The sequence below is a fragment of the Dicentrarchus labrax genome, unplaced genomic scaffold (assembly GCF_905237075.1).
Source record: "Dicentrarchus labrax unplaced genomic scaffold, dlabrax2021, whole genome shotgun sequence".
NCBI lineage: Eukaryota > Metazoa > Chordata > Actinopteri > Moronidae > Dicentrarchus > Dicentrarchus labrax.
The window spans coordinates 9,032,134-9,050,209 of NW_026136707.1; the positions used below are offsets into that span (position 1 = coordinate 9,032,134).

General features: G+C 44.0%; 1 protein-coding gene across 3 annotated transcripts in view; it reads right to left on the reverse strand.

Annotated features, from left to right (window-relative positions):
• Positions 1-863: 863 nt before the first annotated feature.
• cicb (capicua transcriptional repressor b) overlaps positions 864-18,076 on the reverse strand; it is a 36,207-nt gene continuing 18,994 nt past the window's right edge. Inside the window, exons 1-20 of one of the 3 annotated variants that reach the window (XM_051405969.1) lie at positions 14,733-16,873; positions 13,730-13,879; positions 13,416-13,590; positions 12,738-12,849; positions 12,445-12,627; positions 12,176-12,308; positions 11,891-12,069; positions 11,340-11,469; positions 10,817-10,914; positions 9,679-10,696; positions 8,933-9,072; positions 8,656-8,816; positions 5,804-5,994; positions 4,171-4,677; positions 3,715-4,061; positions 3,434-3,593; positions 3,173-3,331; positions 2,772-2,906; positions 2,137-2,268; positions 864-2,048 (exon numbers count right to left, since the gene is read on the reverse strand). In XM_051405969.1, the coding sequence (XP_051261929.1) occupies positions 1,765-2,048; positions 2,137-2,268; positions 2,772-2,906; positions 3,173-3,331; positions 3,434-3,593; positions 3,715-4,061; positions 4,171-4,677; positions 5,804-5,994; positions 8,656-8,816; positions 8,933-9,072; positions 9,679-10,696; positions 10,817-10,914; positions 11,340-11,469; positions 11,891-12,069; positions 12,176-12,308; positions 12,445-12,627; positions 12,738-12,849; positions 13,416-13,590; positions 13,730-13,879; positions 14,733-14,784 (4,446 nt within the window). In that variant the 5' untranslated portion in view covers positions 14,785-16,873 and the 3' untranslated portion in view covers positions 864-1,764. Of the gene's footprint in view, positions 2,049-2,136; positions 2,269-2,771; positions 2,907-3,172; positions 3,332-3,433; positions 3,594-3,714; positions 4,062-4,170; positions 4,678-5,803; positions 5,995-8,655; positions 8,817-8,932; positions 9,073-9,678; positions 10,697-10,816; positions 10,915-11,339; positions 11,470-11,890; positions 12,070-12,175; positions 12,309-12,444; positions 12,628-12,737; positions 12,850-13,415; positions 13,591-13,729; positions 13,880-14,732; positions 16,874-18,076 lie in introns of those variants that run through there. The other 2 variants (XM_051405968.1, XM_051405967.1) reach the window with 2 other exon arrangements.

Below are 18,076 nucleotides of genomic sequence, written 5' to 3' on the forward strand. Positions count from 1 at the left end.
TCATTACCCTCCCCTCACTTCCCATAATTTTCTCTCCGTCTGCCTAAAAAGGAGGTCTGGAGAGAGCAATAAAGTGACAAAGGGAGGAAGGAGGGGAGGAAAGAGGTGGAGGAAGGAGATGTACAAGTGTTGAGGCTATAGAATCAAACTTAGCGAGGGACAGAGAGGCATACAGGGTTGTCTAAAAACATACGGCTTATTACTGTTTGAAAGAATATAAAGGTCCACATTGTGTTTGTCCTCCTCTTTAAAATGAACAATAAAAATAACTGCACCACAGCTCCTTGCTGAGGTGAGAGGCCAGTCGAGGGAAGACTACAATGGAGGAACTGTACAGGTGTGGAGTAGCATCTCTCACCTGCCTCCAAAATTATATATATATATATAAAAAACTAGTACAAGAAATCAACAGCTGGTAGAAATGAAGGAAACAGAAGGACCATGTTTCACTGCAATGATATGAGGACTAATAATAATAACCATAGGAACAGTACAACAAACTGAATATGACATGTTAAATTCAAATCAAATTATTTTTTAAAAAAGTTAATAAAACTGCTTGGCAATAGAGGTTTAAGGCCGTATCAGCCTGACCTCTACAACTAAGAGCCAGGATGTGCCCGTTGACTCTGACCCACCTCCTTCCTTCATGGCTAGCGAATGAGAGGCACAGGAATGCTTGGTTCCTACCTACTGGCATGTGCTAGGGACAGTCGCAAGAAGGGAGGACTTGGCCAGACAGGTAATTGCAGGAATGATGGCACTGCCAGAAGTCCACTTAAGTTTCAGTCATTTTTTTCAGTCACCCCTGGTAGACCTCCCCTGAAGGTTTACATGTGAGCAATAAAATGGAGAAAATGATCTTTCCAGGTCCATAGTAATGAGTTCTCTTGTCAAATCAAATAGTTTCCGGCTGTTGAGGGCCCAGCCCCCTAATGTCAGCAGAAACAAGACACAAGCTTACAACAGTTAAGTCTACATACAGCTTGTTTCTCAAGCAGATACTTGCTGCTTTTACTCCTCTAACCCAATTAAAAACAAATATCCAAACACATAATGTCCTTGTTTTTAAAACTGCTGACTTTTCACCGTCTCAGAATGGGTTAAGCAGGTCTCTCCTTCCAAAAGGAGAACCCTTTCTTCTTCAAGGCAAATGAGTGCAGCTGCACACAATGGTCCTTCGTTCACTGGCATCGATGAGAGCTTTCTCCAAGGTGGTTAATACAGAATGCTAATTCAAGTGTGGGAATGGCCCGAATACACCGAAAGTGCCTGACATGCACGTTCTGAAGTACGCCTATTGTTTCAAATGGCCCAACATGCACCAAAAGTGACATGCCTCCAATGCTTTTGGTGTGTGTCGGGCCATTTTAAAAACAATATGTGTACTTCCAAGTACTTCAAAACATGCATGTTTGCTTTCAGTGTGTTTGAGCCAAATGAAAGTTTGTGTGCAGTGTGTGTGTGTGTGTGTGTGTGTGTGTGTGTGTGTGTGTGTGTTGTGGTAGTTTTTGTGCCACTTGTCTTTCACGTGTCCTTTTTTTTTGGTACAAGGGTCACACATTACATAAAGTAAAGTCCCAACATTGCCTACAAACATCTCTCACTCACAGGTTTGTCTGCTGACGGTGGAAAGAAATCAGGATTTGACCAGAGGAGAGTTAAAAGTGTGGATTAAAAAAAGTAAAGTGTGAAAGGGTGTAGGGGGTGGGAAGGTGTGATGTCAACAGTCACTGATTGGTCAATCTAATTTGTCAGCATCCCTCATCTAGAAGAGTCCTGTGAGTCACGGGGATCCTCTGGGCTCGCCTCTGTCCCTTGCTCCTCTTCTTCATCCTCCCCACATCCTCTCACAGATCCTTCTCCTGACTGGGAGCCAGAGGGTCCAGGGAGGGAGCCAGTTGAGTCGGGGATGCCTAAACCAGAGGCATCAGAGGGGGCTGCCGTCTGCATGATCTTCTGCCGGACCTCCCTGATCTTCAGCTGCAGACACAGCTTGGTTGGAAATATATCAGAGTATCTTGTCTGGAAGGCTGCAGTGGCCTGAGCTGGAAACAGAAAGACAACATGAATGAAAGTCTGCAAGTGAAACAAATCATTCTGAAAATGCTTGTATAATGTGTGTCTGTGACTTACCTGATGGAAAGAAGCCCTGCTCCTGAAACAGCTGCATGACCAGTGCTCGCCTCTGGTCCAGGGTTCTTCGCAGGGAGGAGTACGGCACCTTTTCAAACTCCAGTTCTGTCAGGATGTCTTCCCCGTCTGTGGCTGTGAAAGGGACAAACAGGTGGAGTTGGTTGAGTCTTCAGGAAACTAGTCACAATTATTTACATCTTTGTTTATGTCCCTTCAGGTCCTATCAGCGGTGATAAGACTCCAAAAGGTGAAACCAAGGAGGAAAAATACAGAAGAACTACTGTTTTAAAAGTTAAAGACAGAACTTTCTTGCTTAATCACAACATCAAACAATTTTTGTTAGACTATAAATTCTTAGATGTTTACTTGACATATTTAACTGTATTGCCTCGTCTGATGTTTTTATTTATGGCAAAAAAGTAAAATATATACTATAAAAGTAGACTAGACTAGTAAGACTAGAAAAAGTTAACTTTGCAATGCACCATGCAGAGACTGGCTCACTAATAAGTCACCTAGTATTAGGATATGTACGTCCATAACAAAATAACGAAAAATCTTGGAGTTGTTACCCTGTTATTTATTGTTTTTAGTCATTAAAATAATCAACATTATGGCCCTTCCCTGTGTGTTACCTGCTCTGTCGAAGGTGAAGATGTCTCCCTCACACTTGGCGGCACTTTTGGGCGTGTTGGGCTCCGAGCTGCAGCTTGAGCGCCGCCGACTCTTCCTCTTAGGAGAGACTTGATCGTCAGTGGCTGAGTCCAAATCTAGAAGCACACAGAGGACACAACACAATGTGATATTTATATGTAATTACCAGTTTTAAAAAGGTATCAATATACTGTGGAGCTTTTGCAAAACAAAAAAAAAACTGATACTTGTGTAACATCTGTAAAACAGTGTATTAACCGAATCTTATTCCTTTAGCAAATAAACAGTATAGAGATTGTTCTAACTTTGCTTTCATAAACAGCAACTTCAGTGCTCCAAATCCACTTAGAGTATCTTAAAATGCATAAAATGTGAGTGAAACCTGTAGAGTTCTTCCTCTTGCGGCGATAGCTGCCCAGAATGGCGCGGGGAGAAGTGGCCAGACTCTGCAGGGTGGGTGAAGGCAAAACCTCCTCAGGCCGAAACTCTGGTAGCTCTGCAAAGCGCTCCTCAAAATACACCTCTGACAGCACCCTGCCAGACCAACACGCACACACACACACACACAATATACAGTATATATACACTGTCCATCAAGAATTTCTGAAACCTTACACAAAAGATTCACAAAAGGTGTTAACTCACTTGTCCACAGAGTCAAAAGTCTTCTTAAGTGGGGGTGGGCGGGCTTTGACCTTTTTGGGTGTAGGGCCGTCTTTGTCAGTCTGTGGGGGTGGCAGGGTGGGTTCTGTGGCTGATGGAGGGGGGAGAGGAGAGGAGGGGAGGGACTCCTTCCATCCAGCCTGCAAAGAAAGTTCAATTTAAGCATTTCATTCAATGTTACAGATATGTTATTCATCAACAACAACTGGGTTAGTTTTTCTTGTGTTAGAGCTGAAAGCCAGTGTGTGATGGTCCTCTCACCTCTTTGGTGGTTGTGCTTTCCCTGTTCCGTGTGTCAGAGGAGTCCGCTGCACTGGAGCCCTCCAGGGGTTTGTCAGAGGATGGCGGCTCCTCAGCAGAATATGTTGATGGAGACTCAGGATCGAAGGAGAAATTACTCGTGGCTGCAGCTTCTCGCTCCCTCTCCTTTTCCCGCTCTCGCTCCCTCTCCCGCTCCCTCTCTCTCTCCCTGTCCTTCTCCCTCTCTCTCTCTTTTCCTCGGCCTCCTCCTTCGTAGCTGCCCACAGGGATGTTTGCCACCGTTGCCTTCACCTTCTGAGGGGTTCTGACTGGAAGCTGGGTTAGTTTGGGTGTACCTGGTGTGCTGCCTGTATAACAGAAAGATAAAGAAAAGTTTAAAAAATCCATTACCGGTAAATAAAATAATTCACTATACATTACAACTTCGTAGATCAGGTATTTAATAAAAAAAGGTACCAGGTGTTTGGATTTGAAGTGGAGGACTGCAGGGTCTTATGGACACAACTGAGCCACTGGGAGGTGCCACTGAGCTGCTAGTGCTGGAGGTCTGCGCCTGCCTCTCCAACTGTCTGTCCAACTGCCTCTCCAACTGTCTGTCCAACTGTCTGTCCGAATGCATCAGCAGTTCTGTCTGCCTCTCAGCCTGTCTGTCAGTTTGTCGATCTGTAGGTCTGTCCAGAGGTAGGTGCCTGTCTGCCTGTCTGTCCAGTAGGAGCTGCGGATGTGTGTGCGTGATTGTGGTCGGGGTTGCTGTGTGTTTGGACAGGATGTGGGGGGAAGCGCTGGAAGGGCTTGAGACGGAGTAGACCACGCTGGGGGGTACTGCTGTCATGGAGACCACCCCTGTTGCCATGGTGACGCTAGGTGAAGGAGGGTAGATGGCAGTGACTATCTGGCTGCCTGAGCCAGGGGCTGAGGTCGAGGACGATGGAGACTGAGCTGGGGCAAGGAGCGGTGGCTGACCTGGATGAAGGAAACCAAAAAAGGAGATAAAGAAAAGGAGGCTAAATATTCTTTTCACCATCTGTAACACTTGCAGTGATGATCTATGACCCTTTATTGCAGATTCATACAGCCAGTTAGTGATTCAGTCTCTCTTTCCACCTGTTGGTCCAGATTTGTCAGCTGGTCCTGCTGTCACACTGCTGGTCTTTACTAAAATTGGTTGAAATGTTGTGCAACACATCAATAACTACTGACCACCCAAGATTTTGACGAATAAAATGTCGGTGTACACCCAGTGTTTTACAATTCAATGGAAACACAAGCCTTTACCTTTTTCTTCTTTTTTTCTATTTGTCTTTTATCTTTTGTTTGTAGATTTTGTTATTTTATGTAAGAGTTTAAAACCGTTTTAGAATTGTATCTGAGGGGAGTTTTTTGAGCTAACAGAGTTAAATACAAATCTGTTTTGGTTAAACAGGCTAAAGTCGTAGAACTCAAATTACATGTATTATATTATTTGTATTATTCATCTAAAAATGTATTAGACTTTATTTTAGCACCGTGCCCTGTTCAAATAGCCTTGCACAGAAAGAGACACACAGTGTTTATGAATTCTAAGCTAGTTTGTCACGCTGCAGATGATGATGTTATACACAGCGTCACTAAGACAATGAACTAATACTTTCACCTATATTAAGGGGGTACTACATGGAAAACAAAAATAAGATAAGTACCTGGTACCACAAGTGTGTCAAGTTGAGTAGAGCCAAACAGTATCATGTAGTGGATATATAAAATGTTATCATTATATCCTATTATAAGTATATGGATTCTTGAGTTATGGCCAAAAGTAAGTTCTTCCTTGAGTTCAAGTGAACGTTTGTGCCAATGAAATTCCATCAAGGCGTTCCCTGAGACATCACCTCCAGAGGAATGGGACGGACATGAGGTCACAGTGACCTTGACAAAATTGAATCAGTCCTAATGGACGCTCGTACCAAATTTGAAGAAATTCCCTCAAGGCTTTCCTGAGATACTTCCTTCACAAGACGGGAACAGAAGGACGGCAACCCGAAAACATTAGAAATACAGAATTAATATGTAAATAATAGAACATGTGAATTCAGCTCTCAACAGCACTGACCTGCAATCAGTGGCTGAACCAGCGCCTGTCCAGGTGGTGCAATGGCTGTGAACCCGAGTGTTGCTAGGGGCGATGGAACATATGCAGATCCAGCCACTGGCAGGGCTTGCTGTGTGGTGGAAGAGCCCGTTGTCGTGGAGACCAGAGGCAGAGTGGATGGGACCCCTGGCGTGGACTGGACATAGGTGATCCTGGACGGAAAGTAGAGAAAGTGGAGAGGTGATTAGAGGAGAGAAATATGAAGAATAGAAATAAAAATGAAGACAAAACATGGAGAGCGAAGAAAGGAGGATGACAGTTTTGTAATGAAAAATATATCACGAAAGGTGTAGTAGCGGTGACAGAATGTGTCAGGTTACAATAATGAGCCAGAACAGGAATGAAGAGAACAGAGACATGATTAGAAGGAAAGAGGAAGACAAAAAAAGAAGTGCTGCAGTGAGGGTCAGTGGGTGAGTGTACATCACAGCGAACAGCACTGGATGACTATTGCTATGTGTGAGTGAGTGTGAGTGTGAGTGTGAGTGTGTGTGTGTGTGTGTGTGTGTGTGTGTGTGTGTGTGCTAGAAGTTGAGAGGTAGTGTGGGGGTGGCAGGCAGAGGCAACTTGGGCCACCAGCAGCATGACTAACACATCCAGAATAGAGCTGCACTGCTACAGCTGCACCCCTGCCGGAGTTTTGTTTCTCGTATAGTCTGCTCGGTATGCTTTAAAAAATCTGGACACAATACAACTTCCTTATATATTATTTATCCCATATTAAGTACCAGAATGCAACTGGAGTTACTTGACCGATAAATTACAAGGAAAAGACATTTATGTTTTTGTTAACAACCTGTTAAACAGTAATGAGCAAAAGCTTCATTAGTTGATATTATCTGCGTTCACATGGAGCTTTTTATCCCACTAATAACTACAATAAAAACTCCACCCAAAATAAAACTGCTCGTTTAAAACCTCATTAGGCATAAACTGGCCCATTTGGAAAGGTATGTCATTCTGTCTGAAATGGCTAAATAAACCTTTTATCCGTCCAAAGGGTGAGGATTGTCATGTAAACGCTCCTTGATTGCTTGTTTTCTATTTTTGAGGCAAATACACTATTTCTGTGCATGCTCACCCAATTCAAGTCCAAGATGGTTAGAGGGGATTTATCTTTGGTGAAGAGATGTTTACTAGTTCTATGGAGATTCTGAATCACTGTATTCCCATGAGCGGCTGCTGTCTTCCATTTAATAACTAAAGGATTAGTATGCTGATAAAAACATTGCTTTACTAGAAAGCACAGCAGTAAGCCAAAAAATGGTGCTTAAAGCTGCTCCATCTTTCAAATATAATTCTTTGAAATATTTATTCTAGATCATGTGCACAGGAGAAGATTTTCATCATATGAAAAAAAATATTTGGTTCATGTAACCTCAACTATGACACAGAAAGAAACAATAATAGAACCACTACTGAGATCAACAGTAACCTGGAGTAGGATAAGTGATGCTGGCATATGCTCATAAATGGGAGCCTGTTTGTCAGAGCTGAGTCAAGCTCTACAGGCACGTAATTTGTTTATAGCCCCTTACAGACATCTGATCTGTAGCATTGTTGGGTTCATCCATCTGTAAAAAAAAAAATTGCTTTTGGGCTTTCAAACGCAGATCTCCATTATAGAATGTTCCAGGTCGACTCAAACATGTTATGGAGAGAGATGCCATGCCCAAGCACTGAGGGAACACTAAAATCCTTTTTTCCCTGCTCCCCGTGATGCATCACTACTGGACTGGAAAATAATGCCATCAAGGAAGATGAGCTTTCACACAGACTACCTCAGTGATGAAAACAGTTTATCCTCACTGACTGTCAACCATCTACAGTTCTGAGAGGAAGCTCGCCCCTGCTTTAGTAACCCTACTGGTCATAAACTGAATTCATTAGACAGAATTAGGCACATTTAACACGAGCTGACAGCCTCAAAGCTGTTAGAGTTTCAGAGTGGAAAGTAGATAAAAGATTTTCAAGTTCAGATTTAGCTCTCAGCTCATGTCTTATTTTGCTCACATGCTTTTTAATTTGTAGGTAAAGCCTTTATCTAAATTAATTTATCTTATAAGCAGCTGTAATGAAGGAAGTTGGAAATTTAGGGCAACGTGGCTGTAATGTGATGAATGGGATTTTCCGAGGCAGATTTTCTCTGTTACGCTGCAATGCTATGAAAATAAACTACATGCTCACCTGAAATGAAAAGAGAGCATCTCTTTTTACCTCAAAATTGGCTCATGTACAGCATTTTGTTTGGGAAAACGTTTATTAACAGATTTTCATGCTCATTAGAAATAATGATTGGGTCTATGTTTTAAATTTATTACACAGCTATCTTAAGAAGACAGCATCAGTCATGCATTTAGATCATAACTTTTGTCTTCTGACTGCAATATAGTGACTGCATTGTATTTAGACCCCGCCAGGTAGAAAGAGTTTTGAAATGTTACTGCCAAGTCGTAATTAGGCCAGAGTGACTTATGTGGGAAAAAAAAAAAAAAACACTTGTAAACATGGAAGCAGCATCTTAAATTGATTGTACATTTAAACTGTGAAGTGCATGTCTTCTGTCAGTGGCAGGTGGGTGAGTTTAGTCTCAGCAGGCAATTACAGAAAAAGCATTTCACAGTCAATTTAGGATAACTGTTGTGACTGACAACTTATTTGCACTATTTGAGCCCACAGTTACTTAAAATTGCTATTTGAGATGTTGTTAGCCAGATGTTACTATGTCACAAAAAGCACAAAAGGGTGGTGGCATAGGGTCAAGGCGTAGAGGATCCATATTCATTCTCTCATCTTAGTTTGTTATTTCCTACCTGGTAGGGGCTGGTGGCAGTAGTACAGCCTGAGAGTGGGCTGATCCTGGAGCCACAACAGCTGCTGTGCCCACTGTTACAGGGAAGGGGCTGGCAGGGTGGACTGCTCCACCCTGAGGAAGCTGGGACTGGACCACAGGCATCGGAGCAATCTGGATGATCTGGAGAGGCATGAAAAGTGGAAGCCATAAAGAAAGGAACACAACTGAACAACTTAGAATAACTAACAAAATGGACATTTTAATTTTTGAAGTTCTCTGTGTCTCCACTCACTGACCTTGCTTCCAGTCTGAGCACCGTTCTGGACAGGAAGAGGTGGAGCCACAATGGGAAACTGTTGGGCAGGGGCTGGTGCAGTCCGAACTGTTGCCATGGGAACAAACATTTTACCCTGGAGCACTGGAGACTGTGTTTGCACTGAGGCAAAGAGAAAGAGGGAGAATGGGTATTTTATTAAGAGTTACCGCAGAATAACAACTATATGTATCAAAGGCATTGTCACAACTTTGCCTTACTCCTTGATTCCACCAAGAACAGCTCTGTAACATCACTTCTGCGACACTGTTTTGGCCCATCGTACACGTGGCTTCATGCCCCACCAAAAACAGTGCCAGGGGCAGAGCCTTTTGCCCGCCAGATTTTGTTGAATTGGACATTATTGCTTGATTTATGTGCAACACTACGTACTTAAATGGCTTAATTTTTACCATCAGGGGACGGCACCGGGTCTTCTATTTTGGAAAATGACCGGATTCTCTATACAATTTCTGTGTCTGGCTTCCTGTCTGCGTTATCTGCTCTGTGCTGCTTGACATGGATGGTTGCGGTCGTCGATCAAAAATAGACAAGCCATACACTCTCTGCGGAGAGACACTACTGGGACTGCTGTAATACGCTGCGGTGCTTCTGGTGGAATCACAAGCACTGTCTAGAACAGCTGCGATCAGCTCCGGTGGCCACATCACACGGTTTCCCAGTGGAATCAAGCAGTTACTGTGATGACTGCTGTTCTAAAACTCTCACCTCTAGTTCCAGGGCTGACAACTCCCACTGCTGAGCTGGACGTATATCCTGTCAGTGAACTTGTACCCTGCTGCTTTCCATTGGCCAGGGACACATGTGTGGGTGGAGCTGTGGGCAGGTTGAAGATACTGGTTGGCTGGTTGAGCTGTTGAGGTGGACTCTTGGGGTGGGTGTTGGCAGGTAGGGTGGGCAGGATGTACTGAACTTGTGTGATGGCCTTACCCCCATGGGGTGCTAGGGAGGAGGCGGGGAGGAACTGGGGCTGAAGCAGAGGCAGAGGCAGGGGCCCATTGGTTTGGCTATGCGGTGCTGAAACAGCAGTGGAGGGAAGCACATGGTGATGTGTGGGCTGAGGCTGGGGGGAGGGGGTGATGAGCTGTACAGCAGATTGAGCAGACAGAGCCCCTCCTAACACTAAATTCGTCACAACACCACCTGAGCCAATGCCTGCACCTACGGGATTAGGTGATGATGAAGAGTAGTACCCACCCCCTGTGGCTGCAGCCCCACCTCCTGGTCCTGAACCAATTAGAAGTTGCGGCTGTTGCTGGGGAGTGAGGGACTTCCTCTCTGGTGGATGCGGGCTGGATGACGTGCCTCCATCTCTAGGTTTGCTGGCGATGGGGAGCGGTGTGCTGATAACAGGACGCATTACATTGGTCACCACCGTAGAGGCCACCCTTACCGCGCCAATGCCCAGGAGCGAGTTTGCACCCAGTGAACCTACTGATGAGGATGGAGGCCCTCCAGCTGGAGAAGTCGATATGACTGACTGGCCAGAAGAGAGGGAGAGAGAGGTGGATTGCACTCCTCCTCCTCCCTCCCCCCCAAATGTGTCCTTACCCTCTCCCTCTCCTCTTTCCTTCCTCCTGTGATCTGAAAACCCTCCCCCTCCTGATCTCCCCTCATCATAACGCTTGCTGGTGGGGTAAGAGGACAGTGAGACACTCCTGCCATGAGGTGTATGGTGCGAAGAAGATGTTAATGTAGAGGAGCAAATGACTGGAGCAAAAACTCTCTGAAAAGAAAGACAGAAAATTATTTTGAGAAACACAAATATAATTGAGGGCAAAAAGTTACAAGTCACAGTGTATGAGATACACTGAAAGGCTCAATAACAGGAGAGAAAGCTGGTTACCTTCCGATCACTTTCGTCTCCAGAACCGTTCTCACTGTCGCTGTCAGTCACCCGCTCCTTACATTTGAGGTCTATGGAACTGCTAGGATAAGGGTCCTCTGTGAAAAAGAAAAAAATACACTACAGCTACACTTGACGTTCCTTACAATTTATAATCCATTCAAGTCAGGATTTACTTAAGTGTTCAGCTCTCAATACAATCAGATCTTTAAAAGAAAAATATGTAAGTGGTTAAAAACTGGAAACAATTTAGCCATATTGTAAGCTATATTAAGAAGTAAGGTGATAATGTAATGTAATAATGTAATAAAGTAATAATAGTGTCACAAAATCTTAACACAAGGGCATCACTGCTGACATGATCTGCTACTTCTGAGTGAGAATGTTATTGTACCACTGAATAAGATTTCCACATTCAGTTCCAAGAAATGTACAAACTGGGTCAGTGGAAGCAGTGTAATAACACTTAGATAACCCTAATCTAACAATTGGGTTCATGAGTAGAGTAGGTCTGATTACTCACCGATGACATCATCATCTCCCTCCTCCTCACAGATGACCATGCGCTCCTCGTCACTGGTCATGTCCTCGCTGACCCCCCGCTGGGATTGCTGGGCATGACTTGAAAACTGACTGCCACCATCCCCGCACATCTGAAAAATAAAGTTAGAGACTCCGTAGCAGAGAAGCTTTTGAAACAAAGTGCCAGTGACTTCTCATTGGTGTGTTTTATATCTGGAGATGCCATGTGTCAATGTGTCTTCTGTGTATTTTATGCAAAATGGGAGAGATTTCCTACAGAGATACCACAGGAAAATGTCCAGTATTCCACAGTCACAACTGCCACATTGTTAAAAAACATTTTTCTCATGTTTGTGAAAAGTAAATCTGCCAGAGAAAACTATTTCTGTTGCAGCGACTCCATTAAAAAACCAACTACATTTGAAAAACAGCAGTAAAATACTGTTCATGTCTCCAGCTGTGATAATGGTCTTCAATTTATGTAATGTATAATTCAAAACTGCATATTACAAAATCAACTTTCCAGGTCTTTGAGATGCGCTCCTCTCTTACCTGTGCTAGTTCTGCCAGGGCCTGTGTATTACCCCTGTCACCTCGCTCCAGGTTGTGCATGGCACTTTGAGAGAAGGCTCTGGGACGGGTAAGCTGGCCCACATGACCTTCTCCTGTACTCCTTTCAGACACGCCCACCAAACCTGGAACAACCCCCTTCAGCTCCACCGAATGGGGCTCTATCAATGCGGTAAAAAGGAGGACTATTAGAGGACTGGAAAGGATAAGATCACTGTAAATGATAGATCTTACAAAAATATACATGTGTATGTTGTATAAACCAACCTGTGGACTCAGACATGCTCCTCTCTCTGATGTCTTTGCCCCCTGGAACCCCACGGCCTTCAGAGCTGGACTTCTTCCTGTCTTTGTTGCACCACTTCCAGTCTGGGTGCGCCTTAAAGTGGGCCTCTTTTACCTGGGACCAAGAGAAGGGACAAGGAGGGAGTAAGTGAAAAATAAGCCAAAAATATAGTATGTGCACTATAGGTTAGCACAGAAGCATTAAGTCAAATGTCACGGTTCTGAAATTTTCTGAAAATGCATCTGTGTACCTGGAAGGCCAGATCATGGTACTTTTGTTTCTCTTTAGGGCCCAGAGCATACCACCACTCCCCGAGAATCTTGCTAACTGTCCTGTTGTCCTGGTTTGGGTGCCGCTGGTGCACCAATGCTCGATGGCGCTTACTGAAAATCATAAATGCATTCATTGGTCGCCGGATGTGGTCCTTTTCCCTCTGCAAGAGTAAGCAAAAAATATTGAGAGATATTACATTACATTACACAATTTAGTAAAAGGAACATTGATAGTTTTGATCTGTTCTGGTGGGAGCAGAGAAAAGACTACCTTTCCAGGGCTGCTCTTATCTCCATCTTTGGGCAGCGCACTGAGGGACTGAGTGCGCCTCTTAACTGGCGATGTAGAGAGGGGCTGCTCTGGTACAACTCCTGGAAGGAAGCTGAAAGGGGACGAAAAACAGCCCTGTTTGTTATCTTTATTAGATATTTTATTTGGGGAAAATGTGCACATGCAGGCATACACCATTTTCTCATTCCCTCTTGAATATAAAAAAAAAAAAAAAAAACCTTACTCCATAACTGGTATTATTTATCTTGTAGATCAGATGTAGACACAGAGCACAAGTAGTTCATTTCCCATGAGATACATCAGCAGTTTCAGCAGATAGCTCATCCATTTCAATGGCTGACAGCCTGGCCACTGCCTTTCATATAGTGATAGAGCCCAGAGATGGAATGCTTTTGTTCCCATCTGCTTTGTTCTGGCATTGAGCTCTTCTGCCCAAATTAGCGCGAGGATACAGAAAATATCACACTCCCTTACTGTATGTGTGGGTACACAGTACCACACAGAAAATTACTGTGAAGGCTGACTTGGACAAATACATAACCACTTTTAAATAAGGAGACTGATAAGGGTGTATGTGCAGTGTGTATCTTTATATGTTCAGCTAACCTCTCAGCTTTGCACATACAATCACTGTAGAACAAAAACAACTGCACTTACGGGTCATCCACGTCACTTTCTGTCTCACTGTCAGGCCTCTCCCTCTCTGCTTCCCCTTTCTCCTTCTCTGGAGGCGGCTCATCAGAAGAGGGGAGAGGCCGGGACACGGGACCTCTCTCTACGGTGGGAGGTGCCTCTGCAGGTTCCTGTGACAGCGCTGCCACCCCCTGACACTCTGAGGAAGAACAACAAAGAGATGCTTGTTCAGGATAAAGTAAACAATATGTAGTATTCAAAACACAGTTAAAATACAAAGAATATAAAATTAAACACATTTTAAGAGCTGTTAGGTCAGGCATAAATGTACTCAGTACCTGTCTTCAGACTGGCTGCCTGGGGGTGGTTGACTGGGTGCGGGCCCTCTCCTGGCTGAGAAGAAGCATCTGATTGGGTGGGTGCCAGGAAAGGGACCAACGAATGCCAGGGGAAGACTGGAACTGACCGGGGCTCTACATTGGTCCACACTGCAGAGGAAAACAGTAGGTTTATTACTAACAGCATCACCATCTGATGTCCATAACTTTACAATATGCCTTCCTGCTAAGATAATATCACATTCAAAAGAACCAGGCCTTCTGACATTCAGATTACCAAGAAGCTATTTCCTTATTTGGGGAACCAAGGCCCTTAGTGCAACACTCCCAACAGAAATCCATTCCCATTACCAACTCTATAATCATTTCTTAAAATGTGTTTGCAATGTTACCCTAGATCTTTTTATTATTATTATTATGGCCTGATGGAACCACAAATAAAAAAACTAAAATCAGGGATAGACTCGAGCCCACTGCTTTGACAGTAGTTCATTTGGACACACTACTGGTTTTCATTTTAGTCATCTAATAAGAGTCTGGTTAACATCTGGGCCACTAGATTAATGTAATTAACTACCTGGCAGAATACAACAATACTTTGGAAACTACAGAGAATATCAGCACTGCCACACCTCCAGCCTTTTAACTGGTTAAATCACTCAACAGCAGATGCACAAAAGGACGCTCTGTTCTCAATAACAGGCTGGATTGTGAACAGAAGCTGTTACACTCTGAACCATCATAAATTAAAAGGGGATGGCATCAGACATATTATCTTTATTTCCATTGCTGAGAAAAAAACAATCTCTTAATAAGGATTCATTCCCCTAAAAACTTTCAAGTAACAAAATCTGCCTCCTATGAGCTTTCAAAAATACTCACTTAAAAGATTTCATTATGCTCAAACTAAACAATAATAAAATATTGCTGTATGTATAAAAGATCTGGCAAAAAGTATTCTGTATTTTAATATAGACAGTAAAGTTAAGTGACATGGACTAACCAAACATGCTTAATCCTTGGCGGAGATACTGAGGATTCTCTGATGAGAACATGGTTGAATTAAATCCTTGTCGTTTCTCCCAAAAATTAAAAAATGTAAAAAAAGAATAATGATATGTCCTTTTAAAATGTCTCTTCTACAACACACAGAAATCCAGGTATGGAAACATCTTTAATCCACAATCTCGAGCTGATGTTGCTGGGATGCTCACAGATGATGACGACAAGTGCTCAATGGTGTCTGTATCCGTTTCATCCCTACAGGTTGCAGTCATCATTCACAATAATTACTGCATCATGAGGATTTTAAGATGTGGCATAAAGAGGTATCTGTTTTTGTTTAGTTTAGTTTAGTTTTTTAAGTTCCAATGTGAGGAAAAATGAAATATGTTCGTCAAGTAGAGGCCATCTCTAGGTATCGCAGAATGCCGCAATCTAATCTCGCACACGGAACAATCAAACATCAGTGGACAAAATGTACGATAAACGATTACAATAAATCACAAAACTTAAGATTAATCTGTAAGAATGCAACAGTGTATAGAAGACCCACTGAAACGATGATTATGATCGAAGGCAAGGATCCTCCTCCCTTTGGTCTAATTACCCCCGATGCCCTCTCTCCCTGTTTGTTTACATTACTACAGCAGCTCGGTCATGAAGGGGTTAACAAGGCCTCGAGCCCATCCACGGCCTCGATTAAAACATCCACCCGAAAACTACGCAGTCTTTCTGGGCCATGCCAAACCTCGCTCTGTGCTACAATACAGCTGCAGACAGGTGGGCTCGATGGGTATTAGTGAGCACATAAAGCTCCCCGAGTAAAACAGCTAAAAAAAAAAAAAAAAATGGGGGCTGCTGTGGGAGGGCACCGTATCGATCAGGCTGAAAACAGCACTGCAACAAGCAAATTGGGGCGATCAAAGCTAAGGAGATTCGTCCACTTGGAACTTGGAAGAGCTGCGTGACAATCAGATTATCCTCAAAGTGTGCACTGTTTACTTAAAAAACACGAGACTTTTAATACTTGCTTGATTCGTATAACAAACAAAAAAAACCACACAGACAACAATTTAGCTGCCTCTTGCAACAACCGGAGCCTCAAGTGTACCTCTCCAAACTGGACCAACCTCTCGGGAACGCCCCTGGTCGTGCACCCGTCGCACAGACAGAGGCAAAAGAAACGCAATTGTTCTCATGTCTCAACTACAAAAGGCGTATTCACATGTATCGGCTGCCAAAAAATAATCCAGCGAGGACTGTTTGACAAGTGCATTATCACCAAATACTAACTCGTTTTTCCCGTTGCCTGCACCCCCACTCCTCTAAGAACTGTACCATGCACCTGTCTAAACCTGATACTTTAAGTCAACACCTGCCAATACGCTAAATCACGTATAAAAAGGGCAGCGACCAACTTCAGTTCACGCGTGTTTACTTCGCATAAGCAGACGTCGTTGACTGTAAATATGGTGCATTCATCCATCACCCAGTGCTTGCAAACCCGCTATCCATCAGTTATGATTACCACCACCCAAAAAAAACCAACATCTACTCTCTACTATGATACTAGAGCCTTAAATCTGATCTCTGTACAGTCTCTAAAATGTAACCAGCTCCTGTCCTACCTGGCCAATCTGGCAACAGACCTGACGTTAGCTAGCAACTGATGAGTCTACAACACAAGCGATAAACCCGACCACGGTGAGGACTCTTGGCTCCAGTCAGCTCGCAGAAAGGAAAAAGATTGTTGTGTGTACAGATGTAAATATATACAAATATATATATTATCTTTCTCCTTCTCGAGGCAGTAACCGTGGGGCTGGTTGGAGATGCCCGACGGGGCGGCTTTACAAGAAGCGATACAGTATACAGTTAGGTTGAAGCCGATGGTGAGCTCCGTCCGTCTGCAGCAGGTTAGCTAGCCACTTCGTGCGGACGACACGGCGCGCACACCGTCCAGTTTGGTTAATACTTGGTAACACGAGTGTTGTTTTGGTCCAGAGAAGTGCTCGTATGGCATCTCCGCAGCTCCCAGCCCGAGTTTACTCCGTTATTTTTTTGTCTCGTTGTCTCTCTCGCAAGCCTTGGCCCTTTCTTTCTCTTTCCCTCCCTCTTCCTCTTGTTGTAAACTAGGCTGCTTGCACCCCCCCCACCCCCCGTTGTACTCGTCCCCCTCCCCTTCTCGTCCTGTCAACCTCGCCCAGCCTTGTCCCGCCTTCCTCGGCGAATACCGCTCTGCTATTGGTCGAAGCGGCCACCCGTCATCTGCGCGCCGCGGACGCTGATTGGTCGGTGTGTGCACTGGAATGCCAGTCATATGCAAATCTCAGCCGGCTTTACCACCAGCGGCTCCTCTGGCCACAGAAACTTAACTTATATTAAACATAAAATAACACTACATAAAGTATATCATGTAGCTCTATTGGATCCATATAAAAACACTCGTTAATGTTCAAGTAAAGCCTCAAAAATGTATTATTTCTTTCAGTAAGCCCACCCTAGACTCATATCATTGGTACAGGGTTCGTAGTAAACCTTGATTGATGCGCCAAACCGCGAATCAAAAGCCGACACTCAGATGTAGGCCAACCAATCACTTAACAGAAGTAAGACGGAGATCCCTCCCTCTTACAAATGCTCGGCTCGAGCTTTATTACCCATGAAGACCCTCCGATGCAGGAAGGCGCTAGTGAGCTATCTACTGTTTACTTTCCACGCTGCTTTTGGGCTTTCTATGCAATCTGCACGGGGGGGGGAGATGTTGATGAGGGCCCTGGGGTCAAGATGACACTGCACATCCACTCCCATTAAACCTGTACGTGCGTGATCATTCTGTGTGCTTTTTTTGTTTGTTTTTTCTCCCCCTAAAGTTGTTAAACGCAAACGTAAAGAGTAAGATTAGCAACCTTCACCTGTGAGAGTAAACTGTAAACCCCTTTCTCTTAATAATGCCACACCAGCAGAGAAGCGAGTGATGTAATTTTCCGCCATAAAAAAGCCCTTTCAAATCCCCAAACATTTTTCCATTTCTCCATCATGCTAATGTGCCTCCTCCAGACAGAAATTTAAATCTTCTGATGCAACCCTCGCAGGGACAGGGTAGAGTGAGAGAGAGAGAGAGAGAGAGAGAGAGAGAGAGAGAGAGAGAGAGAGAGAGAGAGAGAGGAAAAAAGAATTGAAAACAGGAGAGTTGGGGTGGTTAGAAAGAGAGGGAAAATGGGTGGAACGGGCTAAGAGTGGAGAGGACCAGAGGGTAAAAATAGACTGAGAGTCATTTTCAGCAGGAGAGGCAGGGAGGGAGGGAGGGATGGAGGAGGAGGAGGAGGAGGAGGAGGGTGGGTG